This window comes from Rattus norvegicus, chromosome 16, assembly GCF_021556685.1.
Source record: "Rattus norvegicus strain SHRSP/BbbUtx chromosome 16, alternate assembly SHRSP_T2T, whole genome shotgun sequence".
In the NCBI taxonomy this organism is placed as follows: domain Eukaryota; kingdom Metazoa; phylum Chordata; class Mammalia; order Rodentia; family Muridae; genus Rattus; species Rattus norvegicus.
Genome location: NC_141549.1, coordinates 10355811 through 10383545, shown reverse-complemented (window position 1 = coordinate 10383545; position 27735 = coordinate 10355811). Strand labels below are relative to the sequence as shown.

General features: G+C 47.0%; 1 protein-coding gene across 2 annotated transcripts in view; it reads right to left on the bottom strand.

The window, feature by feature from the left end:
• The window catches only part of Grid1 (glutamate ionotropic receptor delta type subunit 1), a 753495-nt gene that overhangs the window by 599929 nt on the left and 125831 nt on the right, over positions 1-27735 (bottom strand). For both annotated transcript variants that reach the window (NM_024378.3, XM_087589197.1), the window contains 1 exon segment: positions 24213-24497. In NM_024378.3, the coding sequence (NP_077354.1) occupies positions 24213-24497 (285 nt within the window).

The window sequence follows — 27735 nt, the reverse complement described above, 5'->3', positions numbered from 1 at the left end:
ACACAGACAGACAGACAGACAGACAGACAGACACACACACACACACACACACACACACACACACACACACCATTTCAATGTACTATTATGGCACCCTTGAATAGAGGGGGCCATATGCACTGAGGACATTAAGTCATGTCAACAGTGAATTTCTTATAATTCTTGTCCGGCTGGTTTCCTCATATTTTCCTTCTTTGCCTCATGTCAGCTCCCGCAGCCCAGAATGCAGGCTGGCATTCAGAAGGCACACGGCGAACACTTACATGGTAAGTATATAGATTAGTAGTCTTGTATGTCTGTGTTTAAAAACTGTTAGCACAAGTCAAGTGCAGATGAAGGACACCAGTAAAAGGCCTCTCTCGGTCATTTCCGTCTCCCTATACTGGCCCTTGACATCAGTTCTTCATAGTCACTCAGCCCTCCTGATGGTTGTGGCACAAGATTCTAGATGCTCAGAATTCCAGGGTCTGAGGGCATCTCGAAGAGACCTTGCCCTGGGGATGGCACACACTGCCCGTGGAAATTCAGTATGGAAACCTCTGCCCTATGCAGAGAGAGACTCTGGGCCATGGAAGCATGAGGCAGCAGAGGAGGGGCCTCCACACTGCTCCCCACTGAGAGCCACAAATGAATTTCTCTGTAGAAAGAACAAACTGCACCGCAGTGGGACCAGCCAAGGCCAGTGCAGTGCAGCAGTCTGGTGTCTGGACATGCTAATTACTGAGATGTCTGAGTCCATCTGATGGACCTCTCCCCACCACTGTTCCATAATCAACACAGTCATCTGTCCCCACCTGATGGCTTCCAAGCAGGTCAGAGATTTACCGATCGACTCTAACGTAGATGGGTGGTAAGGGAAGAAAAATGTAACACGGAGATTAAAAGCTGTGATGTCAGCATTGAGAAGATCGAGATTCCCTCAGCTTCCTTTGTAGCCCCATGTCAAGGACTATTAGCCGAACTGCTCATTGCATTTGGGGCTCCTGCTTACAACATAATCCTGACTGCTCCACCCTCCCTCTCCACTGCGTGACAGGAATTCTGCATGCTGGCATGGTTCCCATATGTGATGGACGTTACAGACACTGATCTCTGAACAAGCCTCTGGAAGCTGTAAGGGATACGCAGTTGTCTGAGTGAACCGGAGCATGACGGTGTTTCTGTGGTACAGAAACAGAGCTCCTGTGGCAGGCAGTACGGTACTGGGGAAGGGCAGGGAAGTTGGTGTAACAGCTTTATTGAGGTGTGATGGACGTAGGAAATTGCATTTTTAACATATGAATGGCTACAATCAGGACAGAGAATAGACTCATCATTAAGTTTTCTTCTGTCCCGTTTCTTCTGTCCTACCTTGTCCCCAACCGATGTCCCCAAACAAGCACTGCTCTCCAATCTATCACTACAGACTTCTTAAATGACTGTGCCATTCCATAGTTTTCTGTAAGTCCAGTGTGTGTATTCTTTGCCTACTTGCTTTCACGTCACCTAGTTTTTCTGAAATCTACCCAGGTTGCTCCTGCACTGGTAATGGATTCCTTCATAATGACGAACACGGGTCCATCATAAAGGTTTGTTCAGTTCACTTACACACCCACTTGTCCCCGGATGTTTCAGCTTCAGTTTGGAAATGTTACAAGTTAAGCTACTGCGTGCGTAGCATTCCTCCGGAGTAAATACCTGGGAGCTGAATGACACATGTGGCAGGTGTGTGTTTAACTTTTCAAGAAACTGCCACACTGCTCTCTATAGTGGTAGTGTCCTTTTTCAAACCAGCAGCACAATGTAAGACTGCTCCACAGTTGCTCTGTGTGTCGTGGACTTGGCATGGCCATTATATTGTATTATTATTAGTATTATTATTATTAGTATTATTATTATTATTCCAGCAATTTGAGGAGCTATATAGTAGCATTCACTGTAGTGTTAATTTTATCCTAATAATAATAATTGATAATAATAATAACATACATCTTTTCATTAGCTTCTTTGCCATCCATCTATCCTTTTGGGCACAGTATTTATTCTAATGCTCTGCTCATTGTATTTTTAATTGTGTTATTATTACTGAATCTTAAGAGTTATTAATGTGTCCCACATCCTCTGTCATATATGTCATCTGTAAATAGTTCCCCTCAGTCTGGGACTTTTTATACTGTTAGTAGACTCTTTCAATGAGTTGAAGCGTCTAACTGTAGTGCAGTCCAGTTTAGGGACTTTGGTTTGATTTTGGTGTTTGGTCTGACAAATCTTTGTCTAACAGTAGATCACAAACACTGCCTTCTGTACTCCCCTGCCCCCCAGTCCTTTCAGAGCCTGGAGTTCAGACTGGTGAGTGCCAGGCTATTGTGTACTTCCTTACAGAGAGACACTCAGCTGTTTCCTCACCACAGCATTTGCAGCAAGACTTTCTTCCCAGGATTGCCTCTGCAACTTTGTTGAAAATCAATCATCCCTGTAAGTGGGAGTCGATTTTTACACCGTCTATTCTGCTGTATCCATTCTTATCTGTGCTTATGCCATAGCAGTTTGATTATTGTACGATCTTAATGTTTCAGAGTCGTGTAATGAATGGTAGCCCTCGTTACTGTTTTCCAAAATACTCTTGACTATTCTATGTGTTTTACATTTTCTGTGAAGTTTAAAGTCAGCTTGTCAGTTTCTACCACTTAAAACATATGCTAGGATTTCACCGGGATTGCACTGAATCTAGAAATTTGGGGTACATCTGGCGTTTCCACAGTAATGAGTCTTTGGATCTGTGAACACGGTGTGCCTCTCCATTTGGGTATCTTCAATTTCAGTCTTGTTTTGTAGTTTTGTATGTGTACAGGGGACCTGTTGACTTTTGTTGAACCTTTTACTAACCCATCAATAACCCTATCACAGGTCAGACTTTTACACTACGGTAGATAGTATTCTTTATTTTATTTATTTTTATTCCACACTTGGCTTTTAAATACTAATTTCTACACTGCAATGCCATTAAATTCACTTGTTAATCCAAATAATTTTTTTTAGATCTCACTGAACTTCAAAACATATGACCATATGTTCAGTAGCTTAAACGTCTTAGGTTTTCCTTTCTAATTTTTCTGCATTTTAGTCCTTTTTCTTACTTGGTTTCACTGCCTAAACATTCTGCAAAATGTTCATAGATGTAGTAAGAGTAGACATGTATTCAAGCTCCAATCCTGAAGGAAAGATATTTAGTATAGCCCCACTATATATGGTACTAGCTCTAGATTGTTCACAAATACTCTTTTCCTGATTGAAGAGTCTCCCTGTATACCTGTTCTCCTGAGACACTGGATCTTTTCAAATGCTTTTTGCTACAATGTAAACATGTATGTTTTTGAAATCTGTTGATGTAATGACTCAAAGATTTGGGTGGGGGGAGCCCAACAGGGTTTCTCTGTGTAACCATGATTGTCCTGGATCTCACTCTTTAGGGCCAGGCTGGCCTTGAACTCAAAGTTCCACCTTCCTCCAGAATGCTGGGTTTAAAGACATGCGCCACCACCATTGGGCAACATGATTTGATTTTTAATATCAAACCATCTTTGCATCCCTGGACAGTGTCTACTTTGTCCTGTTTAGAGACTATCGCTCATCTTTTGTTGAGGACTTTTCATGTACATACTTACCAGTTTAGACTTTTTATAATATCTTAGTCCACTTTGGTATTGGGATAACATTGGCCTCACAAGAATCTTTTGGGGAAGTATCCTCCATCCTCCTCTGTTCAGTCTTCTGGAGAAGAAGTCTGATGTTGGTAAAACTAGTTTCTAAAACACAGGCAGAGGTCAACAGTGAGCTCATCTGGTCTGAGGTTATCTTTCTCAGGTATTTTAAGTTCTGCGTCCAGTTTCTATAACAGCAGCATAACCATTCAAGCTTCCGATTCCCTATCTATGTTTTCCCAACTCACAACCTTCAAGGAATTTGCCAATTTCAGACCAGTTGACAGATCAGCTAGAGTACTGGCTTTCCTGACATCCCTCTCTGAGGTCTCAAATGTCAATGACATCCACACAGATGTCAACACTCTCCTTTCTTGTTACAGAGCTTTCTTTCTTCTCTCAAGGTCCTTGCTGTTGACTGGTGGGTGAATGGGTGGATAGTTTTATTTCTTCTAATTCATTAGTCTAGAGAATTATCAACTCTATCTCCACAAACAATAACTTTGAGTTTCATATTTTTAGATTGCTTTTCTCTTTTCTGTTTTATTGTTTCCTGCCCTGTTCTTTCTTATTTTGGATTTTATCTAGTTTTCTAGCTTCTGGGGGGGGGGGGGTGTGACAAGGGAGTTTGAGAACTTACTGCTTTTCTAAGTGACACTGTGACTTAAAGCCATATAACCATCAGCTTTTGCCTTCTTTGCCAGGTGCCTTAATGTCGTTCAATAATGTACCTGACCTTGGCTTCCCCATCTAGAAAGTGGGGCCAAAAGAACTACCTTAAAGACTGTTCAGGGTTGGGTCCCCAGCTCCGAAAAAAAGAACCAAAAAAAAAAAAAAGACTGTTCAGACGATTTAATGAGATCCACTTATAAACACTAAGCTCAATGCTGGTACATATCAATTGCTCAATAAGTGTCTCTTTCCACTCCTGTGACCAGCCAGCAGGTACCCCATCTCTGAGTGGCATCTCAGGGCATGAAATGAGCCGCCCACAAACACAGAACAACGAAGTTCATGAAGCCATAAGATAGCCGCATCTGACTGACTTATTTAGAGGGAAGTAAACTGAAGCATGGAGACCAGCCTCTGAATAGAGCCACCTATTCGTGCGGGTGAGTTTTAGAGTCACAAGCAGGGGACACAGGTTTGATGGACATTCCAGGGCACCTCCAAATACCTCTTAGTCTTTGACTCTTCCAGGAACAAAGCCTCAGAGAACACAGAACTGTGACGGCCACTGTAGAGAAAACGTGACCTTTGGTGTCAGGAGATCTGTTCTGCTTGCTGATTCTGTGACCTCAGAGAAGTTACTAGACCATGCTGAGGCCAACGTTCATTACTGACACAATGGATTGAGCAGTAAGAGCAAAGAGCTGATGCACATCTTCGGTGTGCTGGGTTGTGTCCTCTCTACGTGTTAAGTGCTCTCCCACAGGGCCAGGTCTTCCAAATCTCAGAGAAGGGTATGATGTGGATGCCCATAGGCAACCCAAGATGGAGTGATTCAGCACATTCCCCACCTTCACTCACATTCACTAGAAAGACTGGAGAGATTTGAGTTCAGATAGTCTACACAAGAACCCGGGTGCTCAACTACCATTCATTGTTATAAAGTATGTTCTCCCGGGAACTGAGAATAATTGACAAATGTGCCAAGTACTGAACTAGACCAGGAGATGTGAGGGTCCTCTGGAACAGCCAAAACGCTGGAGTCCACGGAAGGAGGAAGGATATTCCTGGCAGCTGTGCAGTGCTGAGGCCATGCTTAGGGCTGCCCTAGTTCCAGGAGAGGTATTTATAGTGCAGAATGCAGCAAGCCTGTTCAGCTAAGCCGAGCCTGAAGCTGATTTGCACACAGAATTGGCCATTATCGGTTCATTTCCATACGGCAGCTCCAGGGGAAGAATAATTCAAGAAGAAGGCCCCACTATCCTTTTCTGAGGAGCTTCTAGTCACAGCTGCTACATAAGACACATAGCTAGGGATGTCAGAGCCTACAAGATCACCCCCTCATTCTAACAGGGTGGGAAATGAGTCCCCTGCCCCAGAGGAACAGCCAGGTCCGAGGCAGTGATTGGTTAGAACAGTGAGGTCGGCTAGGCAGAGACCTCAAGACTCCAGGCCCTGCCCATCCTTTGCAAACCCTGGAGGAGAAAATCATCTATGAGCACTCCAATGAGCGACATGTACACACATTGTGACAACGTGACAAAGTGAATGGGGAAGTGAGGGTGCGTGTGACCCCCACACATGCTACAGCTAATGGTGTGTTCATTCCGCACTGCACAAATGAAGGACTAACTCAATGGCACCTAGACAGGAAGCAGAAAGAACTACCTGAATCCAAACCCCACTCCTTACCCCTGCATCAAGTAAGGTACCTCATGGAGGCTACGGGCAGAGGACCTCGCATGGTGGAATGGCTGCTCTGCGGTACCAATGACTATCCTCAGGTTCTCAAGGACTCAGTCACATACCCCCTAGAGGGAAAATCAGCTCTCTGTCCCCAAAAGCAACCCGCATTCAAAATGAAAGCTACAGCCATTAAGACAGCTAAGCCCGCTAAACCTAGACTGCCTCACCTCCCACCCTGCCAAGCTGCCCAAGCTACCGACCCTGCCACCTAAGCCACAGGTTCGATTCCCCAGGCTTTATCTCCGAGAGGAAGGAAAGCTGAGACTGCCAGAGGGTTGGGAGCAATGGGCACGAGCATTTCAAGGTCTTCTCTGGTTCCACCAGGCTGACACTACCCTGTGGGATGTGGGCACACATTCATTACACATACCATCGGCCATCTGCAACTGCCAATCCTATGTTCAAAAGAAAGTCATCGCAGCACTCCACCCATGTGTGCCAAGCACAGTACTGGACACTGCACTGATCCCATTTAACCTACTGACCTGTGGGGTTAGAGTCCAGAAGAATCTGAGGCAGGAGTCCATGGTACAGTCTGGCTTACAGATGGGTCCCTGAGGACAGTAATAAGAACTGAAGCTCAAGGAAGTCCCAAGTAGACCCAGGTCCCAGCCCTATCCTACAGGTCTGCAGGGCACAAGATGCGCCTTGCTGATGGGGGAGCATAGAAAGAATTTCATCTTGAGCTGCCTTTGACCCCTCCAGTTATCTGCGCCAGCTTAGAAGGAAGGAGGCAAATTTATTGATCTTTCTTGGTGAGTCTTAGCAAGATTCACAGGTGGCCACAGAGTACATTCATCTGCGCCTCTGAATTTAATTACCACAGGCACCTGAAATGTGTGGGTGCACATTGATGTGTATGTACATGTGTGTATGATTGTAGCCAAGTACATAATTATATATGCCCCTACATATGTGAAAACATATGTGTGTATATGTGTATGTATATATGTATGTGTATGTATGTATGTGTGATTGTATGTATGTGTGATTATATGTATGTATGTATGTATGTGTGATTGTATGCATGTATGTATGTGTGATTATATGTATGTATGTGTGATTGTATGTATGTATGTGTGTATGACTGTATGTATGTATGTGTGATTGTATGTATGTATGTATGTGTGATTGTATGTATGTATGTGTGTATGACTGTATGTATGTATGTGTGATTGTATGTATGTATGTATGTATGTGTGATTGTATGTATGTATGTATGTGTGATTGTATGTATGTATGTATGTGTGTGTGATTATATGTATGTATGTATGTATGTATGTGTGATTGTATGTATGTGTGATTGTATGTATGTATGTATGTGTGATTGTATGTATGTATGTGTGTATGACTGTATGTATGTATGTGTGATTGTATGTATGTATGTATGTATGTATGTGTGATTGTATGTATGTATGTATGTGTGATTGTATGTATGTATGTATGTGTGTATGATTATATGTATGTTGTATGTATGTGTGATTGTATGTATGTGTGATTGTATGTATGTATGTATGTATATATGTATGTATGTATGTATAGAAACATGTTTGGTGATTATGGCTCAGTGACCTGATGTTAGATATACAGAGGACTGTGGAGCCCAGAGGAAAGACAGCCTGTTTGGTAGGAAACAGGAAGTACAAAAGGCTACCCAACATGGAGTCTTAATGGCATGATAGCTATCAGACAGTAGGGTGTTTGGTGAGGGCAAAGCAGGGGCAAGTCCTTGGGAGTGGAAGTCCCGTTCTAGTGTGCCCTACATCTATCCCCTGGCCTCCCCTGTGACAGCTGCTTCTTGCTCAAAGAAAGAAAAAAGGACTCCCCAGCCCAGACTCAGTAACAGCCACGACTGGGAAGCAGGAGCTAGCATCTGGAGAGGGAAGAAGCCACCCATTTCTCTATTGCTCTAAGTCTGGTGCGCAGGACTGTAGCTGTGGCTTTTTCATGACTTAGCCTGGGTGCTTCCACCTCATCTGGGATGACATCTGTCAGGCTCCCCCATAGTAAGTTTTCCCCACTGAGTGATGGAACGAAGCTGTTCCCACACCCGAGCCCCTTGCCTTGGAGCACGGGAGTGATGCAAAAAGAGGCTGGGAAGGTAAAGAACAGACCAGAGGCCCGCATGGGACATACAAAGGGACCGGGACTTCGGAAGGAAGAAGCACTAGAAGGTGTAAGCGGGGCAATGAGTTTATGGAAGGTGATTTGGAAAGCTTTGAGGAATGAGTGTGGATGCTATATAAGAGGTTATTTCATGTAAATCCACAGTGCACATACATGTACACCAACATGGGACACTTCTACATGAGGTGATAACCATGAGGCTCTAGAGACACATTCTCAACTGACTAAGAAAACGCATTAGGTAGACTGAAGCCCCCTAAGTGTCCATGGATGGATGGATGGATGGACAGACTGATGGACTGACAGAAGGACGGGGATAGATGGATGAAGAGATGGATGGAAGGATGAATAGATGGATGGACAGACAGATGAATGGACAGAGGGGGTATGGCCCATCATACAATGGAATGTATTCAGTCTTTAAAAGGAGAGCCCAACACATGTTACAACATGGATGAGAATTCAAAAATTATGCTAAGTGAAAGAAGCCAGTGACAAAAGATGGTGAAGAGGGTGTGGAGAGGTCATTCCCTGAGGGACCACATCACTGACAGGAGGTTCCAGAGGAGAGGATGGTTCCACATCCTTCTGAACCTCTTCTCATCCCCGTCATGTACCAGTGAGGGATGTGTACCATGTAGAGCCCAGGTAGGCTGAGAACTCACTTCAGTCACTTAGAAGAGAGAATTTAGCACAGAGGCAGGCGTCAGCACAGGAACCGGAGAATGGTCACATGCATAGAAAAAGGACAGTGGTGATCACTGGGGCCTAAAGAGAGCTACCCAGTGTATCAGTTGAGGGAAGTGAGAAAGTTGTAGAGATGGGCGATAGGGATGTGATACAACCACCTGAGTATGTCATTGCCACTGTTCTGCGCACCTAAAGATAGCTGCCATGTATCGTTAGTTGTGTGGCCTGCTCATTTTTCAATAACAAGAAACTGGTACTTTCCCAGAGCATAGCTGAACCTAATCTAGATGACAAGAATCTACAGTGACACTGGCAATGTCAGAGACCCTGCTAACAAGCCCCCCCACCAAGTTTCCACAGTTAAGATTGAGCCTCCTAAAACCCAAGCCCCGCCCTGTTGGTTTCCACACTATGACTGCCCCTATGTAAATGATCATATCATAGAACTCCGGAGAGTTACAAACATGTGGGGTGACAAGAAGCAGAGACATAAGGAGAGGGTGTGACAGTCAGAAAATGCCTCCCCTTCAAACTCCAACCTCTCCTTTCTCAGATTCCCTCATACGCTTGCCTGCCCATCGCCTGCCTCCCTCTGCGTGCCAGGGCACAGTGCCCAGAACACACCCACCTGTAGCTCACGTTAGGGGGCGGGGACAGTCAGGAGAATGAGAATAAGTGTTTGCAATGTAAAGCCTCACTGGCAGCTGGAGCCGAGAGGCAGGCGCTGCTGGCCGAGACCCACCTTGCTGAGTGGCTGTGAGACTGAGACAGATCGGGCTGGGCCTGGCACGGGGCAACCACACCGTGAATGTTTTGGGCTTCTTCTGCAGGCCACATCACCTGTTTACGAACCATCAGTGAAGCTTAACCAAAAGCCTTTGGGAAGCCTCCCAGTGCGTCCCAAAGACAGCTGTGGATGGCCCAGAGCTAAGCCCCTTTCCTGCCACAGTCAATGGCTGCAGCCTGTTTCAGCTCAGACCAGCTCTGTCTGTCCTCAGGAGAACCTTGATTCAATTCCCCAAATTAGCATGTGTCCAGGTCCTGAGCCTGGGCTATGAAGCTCAGTCTAGATCTGTGTGCTTCCGGCAGCCTTTTCTCAGCCCTGGGCCACAATGTCTGAGACCTCAGTACCTCTCCCTGGAACCTCATGGCAGTGTGGCTCCCCATACTAATGAGATTTGATCCCTCAAGGTAGGACATACAGGGATTATCCCTCCTCACCACTGCTTCCTGCTCCTCGCACAATGCTACAAGTGACTCTATCCTACCTGTTTCTCGCCAAGCTACCGTAGACCACAGAGAACCCTTGATTCATCTCATCTGGGTCTCTAACTTTGCATGTTGGGTTTGACATGATGACAGTCCTCTTTAACAGCATGGCACCCCAAAAGTCAGCCTCCTCTGAGTCCCTGAGAAAAACAAGAACCAGAACAGGTCCCGCTCTCCTCCTGCTGCCTTATTTAGAGAACTGGCATCTCCGCACCTTCGTCTAGTCTTAGAATCTGAAAAGCATTCCTGTGATCCAGCAGCTCGGCTTTCTAGCAACTCATCCCAGAGACATATGCTCACAGAGATGTCTACGCAGGGGCGTGCCACCGTACTGTGCAGCAGCGAGGCACGATATGATGCTCAACTGACAAAGCAGACACTCAAAGGCCACAGTGTCCACCTGGTGGAGTGCTGCAGAGTGAGTATGGAGCGGGGAATAGAAACAAGCCAGGGACGAGGAGCGGAAGCCCAGAAGTCCAGGTAAGAAATGTCTCAACATAGTACAGGTGGGACTGGAGACATCATGCTCAGGAGTAAAGTGCACTTGTGGACACACACGCACACACATGCACACACACATACAGAGAGAGAGAGAGAGAGAGAGAGAGAGAGAGAGAGAGAGAAACAGACAGACAGACAGACAGACACAGAGAGAGAGAAAGAGAAAGAGAGACAGAGAGACAGAGATACAGAGACAGACAGAAACAGAGAGCGCGAGAGAAAAGCAGACAGACACACACAGAGAGTAAAATCAATCTCTTTTCCAATATAAGCAATACTGTCCTGCCTACCTATCTACTGTGGTATATCTAGGATGGGGACACCTGTGTGTCCATGCTGTGTGCCCAGCAAGTGGCATTAGTCCTCCAGAGAGGACCACAGAAAGGTAGGCAGCTACTTTTCACATGAAGATTTTTTCAACATGAATATCATTTTGTGCATTACCTACAAATAACACATTATTTCGAAGCCCAAAACAAAAACAAAACAATCTCTCTTCGCTTTACCATCACCCTAGAAACACAAGGTACCCCTGAGACCCCCACATTATCCTCCACTCCTGATCAGCTCTCTTCACTTGGTCGGGCCTCCCTCATGCTTACAGAGCTGCCCTGAAGCAGCTTCAGGGTGCATTCCACAGTCTCTGTCATAGATGGTGTCTAGCCTACGCTGCCAGGCCAAGGAGACACTGATCATTTTCCCTTCAGGTCTCCATGCCTGCATGGCCAACAGAACGGGTCTGCTCAGATGGGATGCTGAACTCAATGAGCAACTATGTATGAGACATCCTGATCCAACCAGAGGCAGAGCCTAATGCTCTACCATCCCCACCTAGAACAAAGGGTTCTAGCCTGTCCTAGCCAGGCTATGAGAGGTTTGCCTGAGAAAACGCAAATCCAACTCCCCTCTTCACTGGCCTCAGGGGCAAGCTGGAGCCACCATCCACTCTGTCCCACACTAACTTCTTCACCATTATTTATCCTCTTTCTTAGACATATGACCACAGGCAAGCCCTTTGGCCTCCCGGCCAGCACAGTCTCTCCAGCTACGGCCTTGTTTTCCTAAGTCTGCTGCTTCTTAACCTCACCATCTCTCAGCGCTGTCAGAAACACCTGCAGATCCACTCTGGGTATGCAGTAAATAAACAAATGAATAAGTAAGGAGAAACTATAGCAGTTCCAAGTCCAAAGTCATGTGTCCAGGCTCCTACGGCAGTTCCAGCCCTTAGGAAAGTGAGGCTGACTTCAGAGTCCCGGCCCTCTTACACAAATTACCAGCCACCAAGTCAGACTCATCACAGGGTAACTCCCAGCAAGGAAGAAGGCTCACGGATGCTGACAGACGAGACAAAATAGTGCCCATTGAAAAATGGCTTCATCAAAGTGGGCCCTGACCTCTGGTGCCCAGTGGCCACATTACCCCTACCAAAGCCTCTGCAACCAACATAAATAAAAACTGCTGGCTTTATACTGTTAGATGGGCTGGCCAACAGAAACCTCCAGAACTAACTGTATTTCTCCCTACCCAAAGCCGGGGTGGCAGACGTGATGTGTACCACTGCATTGGTTTGATTTTACATGGATGCTAGGAATAAAACTCAAGTTCTCATGTTTAAGCAGCCAGAACTTTGCCGGCTGAGATATCTCCCCAGCCCCTTCCCCTGGCATTTTATCCACAGCTTCCTCGTCCCTGGGCAGCCCTTGCTCCCCACCACAGTTGAGAATGCACTGCCTTCAGGGCAGAGGTGGGACACCAGACTCCAGGCCTCCCAGAAGCCTCTGCTCAGTGTTCGTGTACCTGCCTGGACCACAGGCTGAGTGCTCAGGGCAGCCTAGGAGGAGCAAGAAAATGAGACACAGTCTGTGACCACAGGGATCTTTGTCACTCTCGAATCGATCATTTCATTTCGGCCTCACAGGAGTCCTCTGAGGTGGGCGTTTTTTATTATCCTCACTATCAAAATGAGAAAGTGAAAAATCACAGAGTCGTCAGCCAGCCCAGGAAAAACCAAGTGAGGGCGGAACGGAGTCCTGCGAGAGTAGCCAAACTGATCACCCAAGTCTCAGGAGCACTGTGGTTGTCACACAGTGTTCACTCCCAGGGAACAGGAGAGGAACCTTCTCAGAGGTTGGGGTTCTTCTCCACAGGAGACGGGAAGGGCAGGGTGCCTCCCTCAGACATTCCCAGATATGGTTAAAAGTGTTGGAGTTGCGACTGAAAATCTCAAGGAAAGAAGCAAACGCTTGGGTGGGGCAGAGCTCGATGGTAGGTGATTTACCCATCATACACAAAGCTCCGTGTTTGATCCTCAGCTCCACAAAAGAAGATGCTCCTTGGAAGACTAAAAGGACAACGAACCAAGTCAAAATAACGAACAATTCATTTACTCACCAAATATTTAGTGAGCGCCTACTAGGTTTCAACAGCTCTACTAAATGGTACAGATGCAGCATCATTCAACATGGAAAGATTAAAATCCTACCTGGGGGAGTTGGGCAGCAAGAATAATTTCTTCTACTCTAAGAGGATAGCCAGAGTTGACAGCATTTCACTGTAAGTTTCAAAAGAGCCAATAGAGAAAGCTTTGAGGTTCACAACACAAACACAATAAATGATGCCATTGTTTCTTTGGTAATACTCCAGGTAACAAATATTCCAGTTACTCTAATCTGATCATCCAAATATCATATACATGTGTGTAAACGTCGCGTGTGTCCCCTACGAATAAGTGAAGTTGCGTGTCAACCTAAAATAAGAAATTCTTTTAAAATGAACTCTGTATCTGGAAGTCGCACACTAGTTGGATTAAGACAGATGTTGAGGACAAAGCAAATGCATACAAATTCAAAGGAGGAACAAATATGGGGGAGGGAGGGTCAAGTGGAAATCAGCCCTGAATCTAAGGAAGCAGCCTATGGATGTGGGTAGGAACTGTCCCACGCAGAGGGCATCATCAGTCCTGGGGCAGGGCTGTGCCTGGCATAGCTGAGGAGTATCAAGGAGCTTCAGGGGAGAGGGTGAGTGGACAGGCAGGAAATGAGCCCTACTGGGGACAGTGAAGAGTTCCAAGGGTCACAAAAGACCCTGAGATAAACAAGGAGGTGCCCCAGCCTTCCTGCCCCCATGGGAAATGATGCTCCAAAAGGTACCTGAGACACTGTCAAGCTCCAGCACAAGTGAGACTCAACGTGACTCCACAGTCCTTACTCAGCCACACCGGTGCTCAGTAGCAATCAGGAAGAAGCCAGGCATCCCAACTTCATTATAGTCACATGCTGTTAGCTGGCATCCTTGGTAAGAAGTGAAGAAAAGTCTCAAATTGTAGGTTCTTGCCTCACTCCTGGGCTAAAAGCTGAGCATCCTAGAACAAGGCTTCATTTTCACTGGTGGTGTGGTGTTGCTGGTGGTGTGGTGCCACCGAGGTGCGGTGTGGTGCAGTGTGGTGTGGCTTTTCAAGACAGGGTTCCTTTGTGTAGTCTTAGCTGTCCTAGAAGTAGCTGTGTAGACCAGGCTAGCCTCAAACTCAGGGCTCCGTCTGCCTCTGCCTGGCTTAAAGTGCTAGGATTAAAGGCATGAGCCACCATTACCCAGATTGTTTTTTAATTTTTTCCTTGGAACATACACCATGAAGCTGTCTTTGAATTCCTGACCCTCCTCCTCCATCTCGCCAGGGCTTAGGTTACAGGTGCAATCAACAGACCCAAGGTACCCAGCTTCTTGCTCTATGGCTTGTTACCCTGAATCAAGTCACAAGAAAACCTGGCAACAGCATAAGGTTTCTGAATGCACATCAGCCAACAATTAATTCAAAACCCAACATGCAAAGCGTCAAAGGTGCTCCTGTAGCACTCGCCCATGGTGGATCACACAGCATTGCCAATGCTTTGGTCCTGAACACAGGACACACATACTTTGCACTGTGCATCCCGACACCCATGTGATGTTAAAGACCACCAAATCTCCTCCCAGATTCAAGACTACTGTGGCTCAGAGACTGCAGTATTCTGACTGCATGGATGAAGTTTTTCTCCTCCTATGGAGACAAGATGGCATAATTGTGGAAAACCCAGACTTCCAACATTCTTCTACCATTTTTTCTTGGCATTCAAGAACAAAACTAGTATACCTTTGGAGTCCATGGCGTTGGGGTGTTTGGTTTCTAAATTGACATTGAAGTTTCTGGCTTGAGTTTCATTTTCAAAAATGTTAAATGAGTTTTGGTTTGGGATCGGAATAAGTTTTCCCATTTTCTGAAATGCCCATAAGCATACTTCTGCCACTTTGAACTACGTGTATGTAAAATTGCTATGAAGGCATCAACCAGTAGAAAATAAAGATACTTATGAACTCGGGAAAACATTAGAAGTATCCTATGTCCTGTGTGGTATCTAATCGTCATCAGTATTACAATAAACAAGTACCTCAGTACACAGATTTACCCTCATCTTTAATAAGTGGTAAAACTTCTGTGTCTAGAAGTTTAAAATAAATTTCTTTATAGCTTATTTTCAGTAAATGTTTGGTTTGTATGGTGAGTTTATATAGCTACATAAATTTCTCAAGACAAAATAAGGTCATGAGTGGAAAATTTACAAAGCCCTGACCTAGGGGTTCTCTGGCCCCTACTATTCAGGTGATAAGAAGCAAGACGTAGCTATCCCTGGATGCAACACACAGCACAATGTGGAATTGAACATGGCTGTGCACCACGTCCCATGGGTGCCCTTCTGGGAGTTATCAACACACCCAGCCCATGTCCTTCTCATGTGTAGGCCCGAGGCCGGAGGAGCGCCTGGCAGGTGAGGGAGTCATCTAGAGTCCATGTATGTCCTCTGAGGGGCACCACTGTGATTCACGAGAAAATGGACAGATCTGGCCAAGGTCATGCTCATGAGACTCCTTAAGGACCTAGATACATAATGAGCATGTGCAAAAGCCAGCACAGCCTCAGGTCCCGTGCGGATCCATGTTTGCAGCAGGCATCTCCTCACAGCCCCAGACGCACTCTGGAACATGGCGTGAGGGTAAGGGGACTCCAGAGCTGACGAACTTCATCTTCTGGCAAACACTACAATTAACGCACCCCAAAGTACAGCTGCTTTGTAATTAGATTGAAGAACAAAACAGAAAACACTCATCCCGGTAAAGTTACTGTCAAACGTCTTCTGTAGGTTTCCTAGCAATTAAACGCACTTGCTCATTTCTTCTGGAGAAGAAAAAGTATTTATTACCTCAATTTAAACTAATGCTGTAATGATCAGGGGTGTTATTCATGAGATCCCTTGCCATTGCGCTTGAAGCCGCCAGTCTGTTCTGCCAGGGCTGGCACGGAGACGCCGCTGGCACGGGGCACCGGCGAGAACAGCATGGGCTCCCGGCACCCTCTCTCTTCCAAGGAAGTTTACTGAGGGAGGGCACTAGGGATGAGGTGCAACAACTGTCAGTCTGTCTGTCCAGCTGAGGCGTGGTGTCCCACAGAGTCCCTGACACACAGTTGTGACACTTCCGAGAACGTGCCCCAGCTTAGGGCAGGCGCCGCACACTATAGGTGAGATTACTGAGTCCCGTCTGTCATCCCGAGCACCAAGAACACTACCATGACACGGCTGTGTTCTAGGCTGCATAACAAGCCACGCTGGGAACAAAACAACGCCCTAGAGGTTCGTCAGGCCTCCTTTGGAAAGTCAGGGTAGTAGGACCACAATTCCGATACAGTTCCTGAGTAGGGGGTCTCACCCAGTCCTCAGCATGCAGGAATACAAGGCTAAGCCCTTCACACGAACAACAGTTAAGGTACACGCAGATCATATCCAGCAGGGTGGTCATTTTAACCCCTCTGTACAAAGGAAGAGAGGTTGAGGTTGGGGATTTAGCTCAGCGGTAGAGCGCTTGCCTAGGAAGCGCAAGGCCCTGGGTTCGATCCCCAGCTCCGAAAAAAAAGAAAAGAAAAAAATAATTATTTTGGGGCTGGGGATTTGGCTCAGCGGTAGAGCGCTTGCCTAGCAAGCGCAAGGCCCTGGGTTCGGTCCCCAGCTCCGAAAAAAAGAAAAAAGAAAAAAAAAAAGCCTGCAACAATTCCCAAGTATACATAATGGGTCTGGTTTGAAGGCTGGGTTTCCTGTTAGGTGGCTGGGGATTTAGCTCAGTGGTAGCGTGCTTACCTAGGAAGCACAAGGCACTGGGTTCGGTCCCCAGCTCCAAAAAAAAAAAAAAAAAAAAAAAAAGAACCGAGAGGTTGAGCGATTTGCCCAACATCTAACAGCTAAAAAGACCTGAGATTCGAGCCAACAAGACAGCTCAGGGCCTAGAACCTAACTGCTAACCTCAAGCACTGTCTGCAGCCAGACAGACAGAGAGCCAAGTCCTTTGTACCAAGGCTATCCTGAGAGCCCAGAGTCTGTGAGAGAAGAGCGCTGCCCACTGCTGGTTCATACGCAAGGCTCATTGCCCTCACACAGGTCACTCACCATATGCCAGGCCTTCTCCTGCCTGCTTTACCTTTTTGGCATAGAAACTACAATTACCTTCACAGGAGCAGCAGTTAAGACTCGGAGAAGTCAGCGTGAGCAGTGAGCAGAAAAGGCGAACGGTGGCCATCTACATTAACTTTGATTTCCACGGTTATTTTTTTTTTTTTGCACTACATATAAAATCCAAAAGATACAAGAAATCATTCTGTAAAAACACACGTCCCAGGAGACTAAAACAGCCTTCCTTCTGGCAGCTGTGTGTGTGTCTGCTGAGGCACATACACCGAGGAGTTTGTGCCTGCAGGGCGACCCTCTACCCACCGTCCCCACCTTGATACCATAAAGTAACCGCCATCTTGAAGCTGTTATGTTCCTCTGAACGTACACATCATAGGATAGTTACCAAAATAGCTAAGATGGATGCTAAGATTATTGCCTCTTTCTGATGTGACGGACCACACTGCAACAAGTTCTCATGCATCATGAAGACTCCACCTGTGGGATGCTGGCCCCAGATTTTCCTGAGGCAGGAGTCCAAGCTTGGGAAACCAGACCTGGCCACTCACTAGCCATGTCCTGGCACAAGTCCACACAGATGTCTAAATTTTGCTTCCCTAGAACAGTCAGCACACACCACCAATGAAGGACTACTACTCGGTGTTGTGACAAAAGGTCCTTCCTGTCACTCAGAATGCAGCTAAGGAGTGGGAGCTGGGGAGGGTCACTGGGAAGTTCTGTTTGTACACTGGGCCTGCAGTTTGTCCTCAGCTGGACTGTAGTCCCCACCCATCTTATTTTCCCCTTTTGTTTTCAACCTGTGAACCTAAACCAGAAGTACTAGAAGGGTCAGAGAACTGTGGTCTAAAGGCTGTCCCATCTCCCCTCTCCTTCATCTGCACTCAGGTCTGTAGTGCATAGGAAAACTCGAATCCCAGAGCAGCAGCAGAGGCAGCAAGGCCTGGATCTGGGGTTTCCCAGGATTTGCAGTTGGCCCGTGAGGCCTCTCCATCTGTCTTTCAAGCTTTATCCCCAGCTACGGCCTGCAATCCAGACAATCAGTAACCCAGAACATGGGCCCTCCTCTCTCTTGTACCCCAGTCCTAACTCTCTCACTTGCTCTCCCCTCTACCTGAACCACTCTCCCAACTTATTCCAGACCCCACTGCCCTTTGCTTGCCTGACTTCCACATGTCCTTTACACAGCTGCTTAAATATGACTTCCTCTGGGAAAGGTTCACTATCCTCCCTGCTACAGAATAGGCACGCACCTTTCTCGTTCACCAGCAAGGATATGATAGACCCTGCATCCCAGCAGTACCTGGGAAGGAGTGCTGGGGACAGATGCAGGGAGAAGTTAGCAAACGGCAACATCTAGATATGGCCTGGGCTAGGGCCCTCCTGCGGGCCCTAAAGAGATCTGCTCTCGGTTTCTTCTCTCCAAGAAGAGAATGAGATTTCAGCAAGAAACTATCATTATGACACGAGGGTAGGGGAAGGCTTCTTTAATAAGACCGTCAAGAGAGCTAAGCATAAAAAAAAAATGACTACTTTTGACAACAGTACAATACAGACCTTCTGCTTCTGAAGAAAAGCAACTGACGGGAGGTATTTGCCACACTTAACTCACCAAAGAAAAGGCTCGGCATCAAAATTAACAGTTACAAGCAAGCATGTCAGAGAAGAGAAAACAAAAATAGCCTGTGAAGATGTGAAGAGACCGTACACAGAAAATGTAAATTAGCATCGGAGTAATAGAGCACGATGCAATAGAGTCCTCCAAGTACAGGCAACAGGAGATGCTGGTGAGCCTGGGGCCTCAGAGACGCCTCGTTCGTGGAAAAAGGCAGTCTGCACAGGAAGGAAAACTTAGGGACAGGCTCCGTAGATGTGAATAACAGGAAACATGCATTGATCAGACTCCAGCAATTATGATCCTCAGAGGAGACCCTCGAAGCTCCTCACAGACCACCAATATCAGCCCTGCTTGGGAATAACCCACATGCCCATCAATGATCAGATGGATAGATTAAATTAGATATGCTGTGAGATAATAAAAATGATCATATATCTGTATCATGTGGATGAAGCTCAGAAACCTAGCAGAGAACGAGAAAAGCAGCCACCGGTGTCACTGCACACATACAAGGTTCACAAAGAGGCCAACCAAACAAATATTATAGGATGTAGGATAATCAAGTAAAGCCAGGGACTGACTGGCTTGCACACAATCCAAATAGCAGTTCAGACCCCTAGCGAGGACAGAAAATGATCAGCGTTGAGGTCATTGGATTCCTTCATATTATTTTAACTGATTGTGATCTCCAGAAATTCCTTTTACCATTATTAATATTTTGATTAGGCATGTGCATTACAGTCATGGACAAGTTATAATTTTTAAAAAGTGATTTTTAAGGGGTTGGTGAGATAGCTCGATCAGCAAAGTGGTAGCTACACGCATAAGCAACTGAGTTCAATCCCCAGCGCCAGTCAATCCTGGGGAGGCAGAGATGGGAGATCCTCGGGTTGGCCAGTAGCATGATCAGTAAGCCCTGTGTCCCACTGAAAGACCTTGTCTCAAATAAACAAGATTGATGGTTCCTGAGAAACATCTGAGGCTGATCTCAGGTCATACATATGCGCACAAAGTGTGCTTGTGTACACGTACATGCATACACACACACATGCATGCACACACATATGTATGTCAGTAACTTTAAATCAAGTGCAGTGGTCACTTAGGCTTTGCTTCAGCAGAATCCCACAACCTCCCAGGCCTGCAAGCTGGGTCAGAGGCCACAGAATCTACCTGCCCAGAAGATATTGGAAAAGAGACACTGGGCCCCGGGTTCTAATTCCAATTATAGGCAACATAAGACAAGTTACTCCCTCCCCTGTTTTTCTTCATTTAAAATAAGCCAGATAAAATGTTTGTCACATGGTAGAGATTCCATGATATTTATGAGTGAATCAGCCAATGATATCTAAAGATCTCACCACAACTACAGACACATTCTCTGAGGAAAACTGTGGCTACAGTTACTAACACACCCATTCCCCAACATACACGTACACGTGCATGTGCATGTGCATGTGCATATGTGTGTATACACACACACACACACACACACACACACACACACACACACCAGCATTTGAAGCAGCAAGACAGGAAGTCCTATCCTCTAATTCATCCAAACTTTTGGTATTTTAATGTTATGGATTTCCTACCCCAAATGTCAGTTTCTCTTCTATTTTTCCTTCTGCTGTCATAACAAGCATACAAATGTTTTCCATGGAATTCTACCAAATGGCACCTCTCATATTTTGTAAACCAAATACATACAAACGCCTCTCTCACCCAGTATTAGTCAGATTTCTGCCATCACAGGCAAGTACCTGAGGCAATCGTCATGTGGAAAGTTTGTTTGGCTCATAATCATGGGCAGTTACATTCAGGCCGCCATGGTGCTCTGAGCCTCTGGAAGTGCAGCATTTACACTGAGAGTATGTGACAGGGAACGCGGCTCATATCATAAGAGAGGACACAGGCAACTGCAAAGGTGGAATCCCATGATCCCCTCAGGGACATGCCCCAGTGGCCTAAGGGCCTACCTCTTACAGGTCCATAGGACCTCTGGGCATCGCACCTCTGGAGACCAAGCCTTTAACATGTGGATCTTCAGGACACATTCAACACCCAAACTACAGCATGCCTTTCTGTCACATCCTCTTAAGGCTCTCCTGCTCTGATCTCACACTTGATGCAAATGGCCAATCCTCTGCCGGGGAAGACATTCTGGAGATTAAAGGGAAACTGACAAGGTAATGGGGAGGAACCAATCCTCACCAACCCCCTAAAGGAAGGGTCTGTAATGGGATGGTCACTAAGGGATGAGCTGCTACTCTGAGGTAAGCTGGGTCCACTATGAGCCACACTCCTGCTTGAGCAATGGTTCTCACTGGCTGGGCACATGAGAAGGAATCTAGGCACCAAGAGACAGAATGGTGCCTTGGCTGTGCAAGGGTCTTAAAGCTCAAACGCATCTCACTGATTAATTTCCTCAGTAGTTAAAATGTGGCAAAAAAATGAAACAATATATTTGCAAAGATACTTAGGGGCCAGCACTAAAAAGTAACTATATCCCAAACCACTTCCATCTAACTTTGGGAGAGATAAAGAGTATTTACATTCGATTTGATTTTTAATTGAGCTCATCTGAAACTACATCATCACGGGTGTGCTGGCAACATGAATCCACCCATGGCCCAGGGATGCCATGAGACCCACCACATGCCCACTCTGAGTGGTGACTGTGTTGTGGGTTTTATCTGCCTTAACTACCCTGATAGGAAAACAGGCTGGAATATACAGGAGGGGAATAGTCAGGCCAAGCATCAACAGTAGGGGTAGAGAAACTTTTATAGACACAAACTAGCCTCAAAGGTTGTCAAATTAAGAAGCTGATGGCCAGGGTGTGAGAAAGCAGCAGGCTCCAATCAGACTACACTAAAAGAGCCATGACTCCCGAGAGCAATTAAAGCCAGATGGGTCAGCACCGTGGACAGCACCACCTGCGGGTGACGCTAGTAGCCCACATCCAAGTCACATCGCAATCTACAGAGTAGGTGGCTTCCAGTCCCTCCGGGAACCATGCAAGCCTCCCAGCATCCGACACATGGTTTTCCTACATACAGCCCCCAGCATCCTTCTCCACACAATAACATCTATCCAGTGATTCATCCAGTAAAAGCGGCTATTCCACTGGGCATCTTCATGGAATTAATGATAAAAGTCAGGCTGTCCAGGGACTAAATCCAACTGCAGTAAAGGTAGAAGAGTGTCGTGTCAGAAAAGAGAGGCACACTCTGGGGGTACTCCAGGTTCCAGGTGGGGAGACTGAAGATGGGCTGGAAGTGCTTCTGTGAGATAAATCATGCTTCCTGGCTCCCTCCTCCCTTCCTAGATCAGAGGTCAGGGTGACCGGTACCCTCACCTTTCTCCACACCTCCCCTTTGTCTCGCCTGTGAACTTGTTGTTCATGTACACAGTATTCGAGACACAGTGCTGGACAGCAGTGACACACAGAAAAGCATGCAGCCTGCTCTTCTGGGAATGACCATGTCTGCAGGAGTCCAGTGTACGTCAGGGACGAGCTCCTGTGAGTGACAGTCTAAGCCAAGTGGGCTGAGGAAGGATGGGCAGCTGAATAAGACGCCAGCTCTGCTGGGCAGGGGTGAGGGAAGACATCTTTCCTAGAACATTTGCCAGCTGAGTTGCATGGACGTGAGACTCACAATGAGAAAAAAAGATGGGTCTGGCCCAGCGCCTCCAGGCATCGTCCAGTCTTCAGGAGTCACAGAAGGACAGGCCCTGAGGAGTGCCGAATGACACCTGCCTTCAGTCCTTGCAGCTTTGGCTCCTCAAGGGCCCTTCAAGGGGAATGATATGTGCAGACCAGAGACAAGAGGAGCAAAGGCTCTGAGAGGAGCCAAATGGGAAGGCCCTGAGCACACTAAACTACAACACGCCCAACCCTGGTGGAACCCACATCTCCTACAGGGCTTGGCCCCAACATCAACAGGAGGAACTTAAGGTTTGGTTCTCGGAGTAAGGCCTGGTTTCTCAGAGATGCCCTGTGACGCACCAGTGCTGTCACAAGGTCTCCAACTCCTCCCCTGGAACCTGAGCAAGTGTTAGAGAGAAAGGACGATTCCTGGGCGTGCCAGCAAGATCCCTGAGGCCTTGATCCACCCTTGTCCCAGCCGCCGCCACATTTTTATTTCAACACAGTAACTGTTTGCTCTTTCAATTCTTCCTGGAAGGCTCCAAACAGTTTATTTGTTCACGCACCTAGGACAGCGTCCCAGACTTAGGGAAGCGGAGTATTTAGGCAAATGCAAACATATGCTGGTTTCTTTTCTTAGTTACATGCTTGGCAAGTGTGTTATTTCACTGGAAGACAAAACTGGACTTTAAAGGGTTGCTCAGCTCCGTCCTACCCTCAGCCCGGGTGGCTTCCAAACCCCGCAAGTGACCATCAACCTGGAACAGGTGATGTGGGGGTCGTGGCTATAAAGTGAAGCCGAGGGACTCTAAAAAGGACTGCTTTGGATTCTGGCTGATGATCACACAAAAATGCATGCGAGATAAATGCTGCAGAATGAATCCACACCCACAGCAGACTGGACTGGACACATACACAGAAACTGTGAAGGGCCTGCCGGCTGCACTAATGTCAAATCCTGGTTGTGATACTGTGGTACAGATAATCAAAGTGCTACCCTTAGGAAACCTGGCGGGGGTAGGGCACTTGAGATCCCCCTCTACTTTATTTCTCATAATGATATGTGATTACCAGTGGTCTCCAAATAAACCCTTTCTGAAGCACGAATCATGGAAACCGTTTTATATCAGGACCTGAACTGGTCTACTTACAGAGAAGCTTTAAGAAAACATGAAGCTGTTTCTCCAAAGCTAGCTTTCGTGGTTTCCTAACAAATAAATTATGCTTACTTCCACAGATGAGGTCTTCAAAGAAGCCATGCACGGCCATACATACCCTCAGGCCCACTGGCTAATGGACACCTCCTTCTGATCTTTGCCACAGCCTAAGACCCTGAAACAGGGCAGATCAAGGTGGATAGAAACAAAGACCCAAGGCTGGACCACCATCCAGCATGAGGGGTAACCTTCAGAAGAGACGATGCCAAGAAGACCCAGGCGGGCAGCCTCTACTTCTGCCTGCACGCAGCTCTTCAGATCCCTGCTAGCAGTTTATTAATATTTTATTGAAAATTCTAAGATGATTCAAACTTCAGCTGTCATGATAAGGTGATGTTGCTAGGCAACTTTCATGCCTATCTACAGATCTGTTTTTGTGGCTCTTCCTCGATTCACGAAGCTCAAGGTTGGGCCTTACCACCCTGAGGAAAACTCAGCCCAGACCACCAATGTGGATCTATGCCCGGACAGCACACCAGTGCTGCATCCCATGGTTGAAGCTTCCCAGAACCCAGCTGTCCCTAGACCCGAGCCTCAGCCCCACCTCCACAGACTCACCATACTCGCTGTCATAGAACATGACGAACTTCTGCCAGCGCAGTTCTGTCACCAGCCTGAGCATGACATCATTGAGACGGACGGGCGGTCTCGAAGCCAGTGTGTAGGCCTCGCCGTCGGGGCTAGGGTTCAGGTGGCAGGCAGTACGTGGTGAACCCCCGGGGTTGCGCTGGACAAAGAGGTGTGGGATGTGCATGGCGTCTGTGAGGGACTGCAGGGCGTTGGCAGATGCACAGCCCGTGGACGTGACCAAGGCCAAAATCCCCTGGGTCATGAGGTCACAGGCTGGAAAGAAAGGAGAAAGATAGGAAGAGATCAGCATGGGGCACTTTCACACAGGCTCTATCCGCACAGTTCCACCCAGCAGCTCATGCCTGCGGCCCCAAGATGCCTCCCACACAGACCAAGAGCCAGTTCTAGCCACGCCGGCAGCTCTTGTGATCCTTGATGGGTGAAGCTTTAAGCTACACATCTCGGGTCCATCTAACAGATGAGGAAAGAAAGGTCAGAAGGAGTCAGATCATTTGCCCCAGGCTCTAAAAGAAGGGATCCACCCCAAATCTTCCGATTCACCCAACAGAACTCTGAATTAGATGATATTTCCTACCTTGGGCCAGTAGCCAAAATGCTGGGAAGGAGCCAAAAACTCATGCTGGGGAATTAGTGTAGCCCTTTTCACGGGCAAAGAATACAATGTGTGTTCTGCAATTGTTGTCCGAACTGGACTGCTTGTGTCTGTAAGCTCTGGATGACATCATGGTGTCAGGAGGACATATACTTGCCCAAGAGGACCCGAATTAGGGAAGGGGGTGAGCAGGAGTCTCGGTCTCACGGCCAAGTCCACTTGAGTTCTATCATGAGAATACTGGGTCAAAGCCCAGATGAAGTGGTTGGCTCCGGAAGCCCAGGATTGTTCAGAAGCCACTTGACAATCACAAAGGAAGATGCACCCATGACTCGGGCAGTTACCAAGGGCACAGAGGAGAAAGGAGACTGAGATGGCAACAGCCCTTTCTGAGACTGACACACTCAGGAGCCCGAACTTTAGAAGTCACACAGTAACCACAAGGGGGGGGCGCACCACTGTTGGCCACAAGCTCATAGGGCTTTTAGGGCTGTCAGAGTAGATAGAAAGATCCTGCTCCCCACACCCCAACTCCATGCGCCAGTTTCGAAGCGAGCCTGCCGTACGAAGGCTTCGTGTGACGGGGGGATGTGGGAAACAGATGCAGTCTCAAAACACAGCCTGTGGATGGCGGCGAGCCATCTGCTGCACACGGCAGACTCCGAACAACTCCGGCAATGGCTTCCTTAGTGGGCACCCTGGACGGGGCGGAGAAGGAGGTGAAAATCAAGAGTGGTCACCCCAAGGGGAAGGGAGTGAGAGGGTAGAAAAGATGTGAAGGGGCTGTCCCCTATACCGGCTGGTACCAATGGCATCTGTCTCCATAAACACTGGGGAACACTGTACATGATAACTCAGGTCCCAGTTCCCAGTGCTTCCTCCATTTCCCATGCCAGGGCCTGAAGTTGGGTAAACAAAGGACATGAGGTCTCTCTCAAGGATCTCAAGGCCACCCAAGTGCTCCGCCCCTCCATTCTGGCGTCACGGAAATCCAAGCATGTAAGCATCGTGTCTGTTTACAGACACCCAGTGAGAACTGGGGAGATAGCTCAGTGTGTGAAATCCTTGCCACACAGTCATGAGGACCTCAGTTCTGACACCCAGCACCCATGTAAAATAATTAAAAAAAAAGAAAACATTCTGTAGTTGCCTGCAGTTCTTTGGGCTTCCCGTCCCATCCATGTTAACAAATCTGTTGATATAGCCCTTGCTCAGCTAATGTGTAGGCACTCATATTGGTGGGATTTCCTGAGTGGAGCTTCAGACAGTCCTAGTCCCAAGGCAAACTCTCTGAGCCTCTGACTCTTCCAATCATTTCATTCCTCTTCCATGATGGTTCCTGAGCCCTAGGTGCAGGGGTTATGCTGAAGACCCACCCGTTGGAGCTGGGTCCCACAACTCTGTGTTTTGCCTAGTTGTGGTTTTCTGTAATGGTCGCCATCTGTTGCAAGGAAAAAAAAAAAAAAAAAAACACCTTGCAGGCAACTAAGGAATGTTGATAAAGCCTTCTCCCAGGGAAGAGCACGCCAATTGGTAATTCAGTGCCAAATGGTCAGCCCTGAAGTCATATACATACAGCGGCATTATATAGACTGAGAGGGTTGTTATTTGTATATTTAGGAACACACGTATGTAACAACAATTAATGGAAAAGGAAGCCACACATTTGAAATAGAGCAAGAGGGGTGTATGAGAGGGGTCTGAAGGAGAAAAGGGAGAAAGAGAGATGATGTAGTCATATTATAATATCAAAAAAACTAATTTTCTAAAAGCTGACACAGTGGTGCATACCCATAATCCTAGCACTGGGCAGGCAGAGACAGGGAAAACCCAGTGGCTTTCTGACCAGCTACACTGGAGAAGTCAGGGAACACCGGGTTCAATGAGAGATACTGTCTCAGTGATAGACACCACATGTGCATGTTACTCACACATACACGGCTACCCGGGGCTACCCGGTACACCATGCCTACACCTCATGCTCTTCATTCTCCCCGGACATAGGAGGTTGCACTCTCACATCCTGAACTCAACTCCATGCCCATTCTTGCTTCAGGACTGATTCAACCTCCCTAGGCCGGCCACGGCCTTCATTCAAGATGACCACATTTCCCTGCATTGGAACTGCACACTACCTCTGTGGCCCTTGTAACCGACCCTTGAGCTCAAATTTTACAACGGTGATCTCTGTGGTGCTCAACACGCGCACACACACGTACATGCACACACACTCATACATGCACACACACATACACACACGTGCATGTATACACACATACATGCACACACACATACACACATACACGTGCATGTATACACACACACATACATGTGCATGTATACACACACACACATACATGCACACACACAAGCACACAGACACGCATGTACAGTGGGCAAAGCATGGCATCTCCTAAAGATTTGTGCAAGAATACTGTGGATCCTGGCGCTTTTATGCTCTGTGTTCCTCACAGCTTTCTGGGCAACTGTCCAGACCATGGGAACAGAGCTAGATCCAAAAGCATAAGAGGACGCTCAGTGGTGCCCAGAGAACACGGCAAAGACGCAGTGATGCAAGATGATGCACTGAAAGACGCACGTAGGTGTGCGGTCATGGGAGCGTCACACACCGGAAGCATGCACAGCCTCTCCAGCAGTGCGCCGAATGCCACAGTAAGATAGGAAAGTACTTGTCACAGAAAGGTACACAAAAACCATGCAGAAATCTATGTATTTTACAATATCAATTAAATAAAACTCAATGCGCGTGAAAGAAAGACCAGAAGGGGGAAAAAATGCAAAATGTTCAAAGTGAAAGCAATTTGTGCTTTTCTTTTTTTATTTTCCTATATTTTGCCAAAATTTCGTGACATGAATAGGTAATTGCTTTAGAAAGTA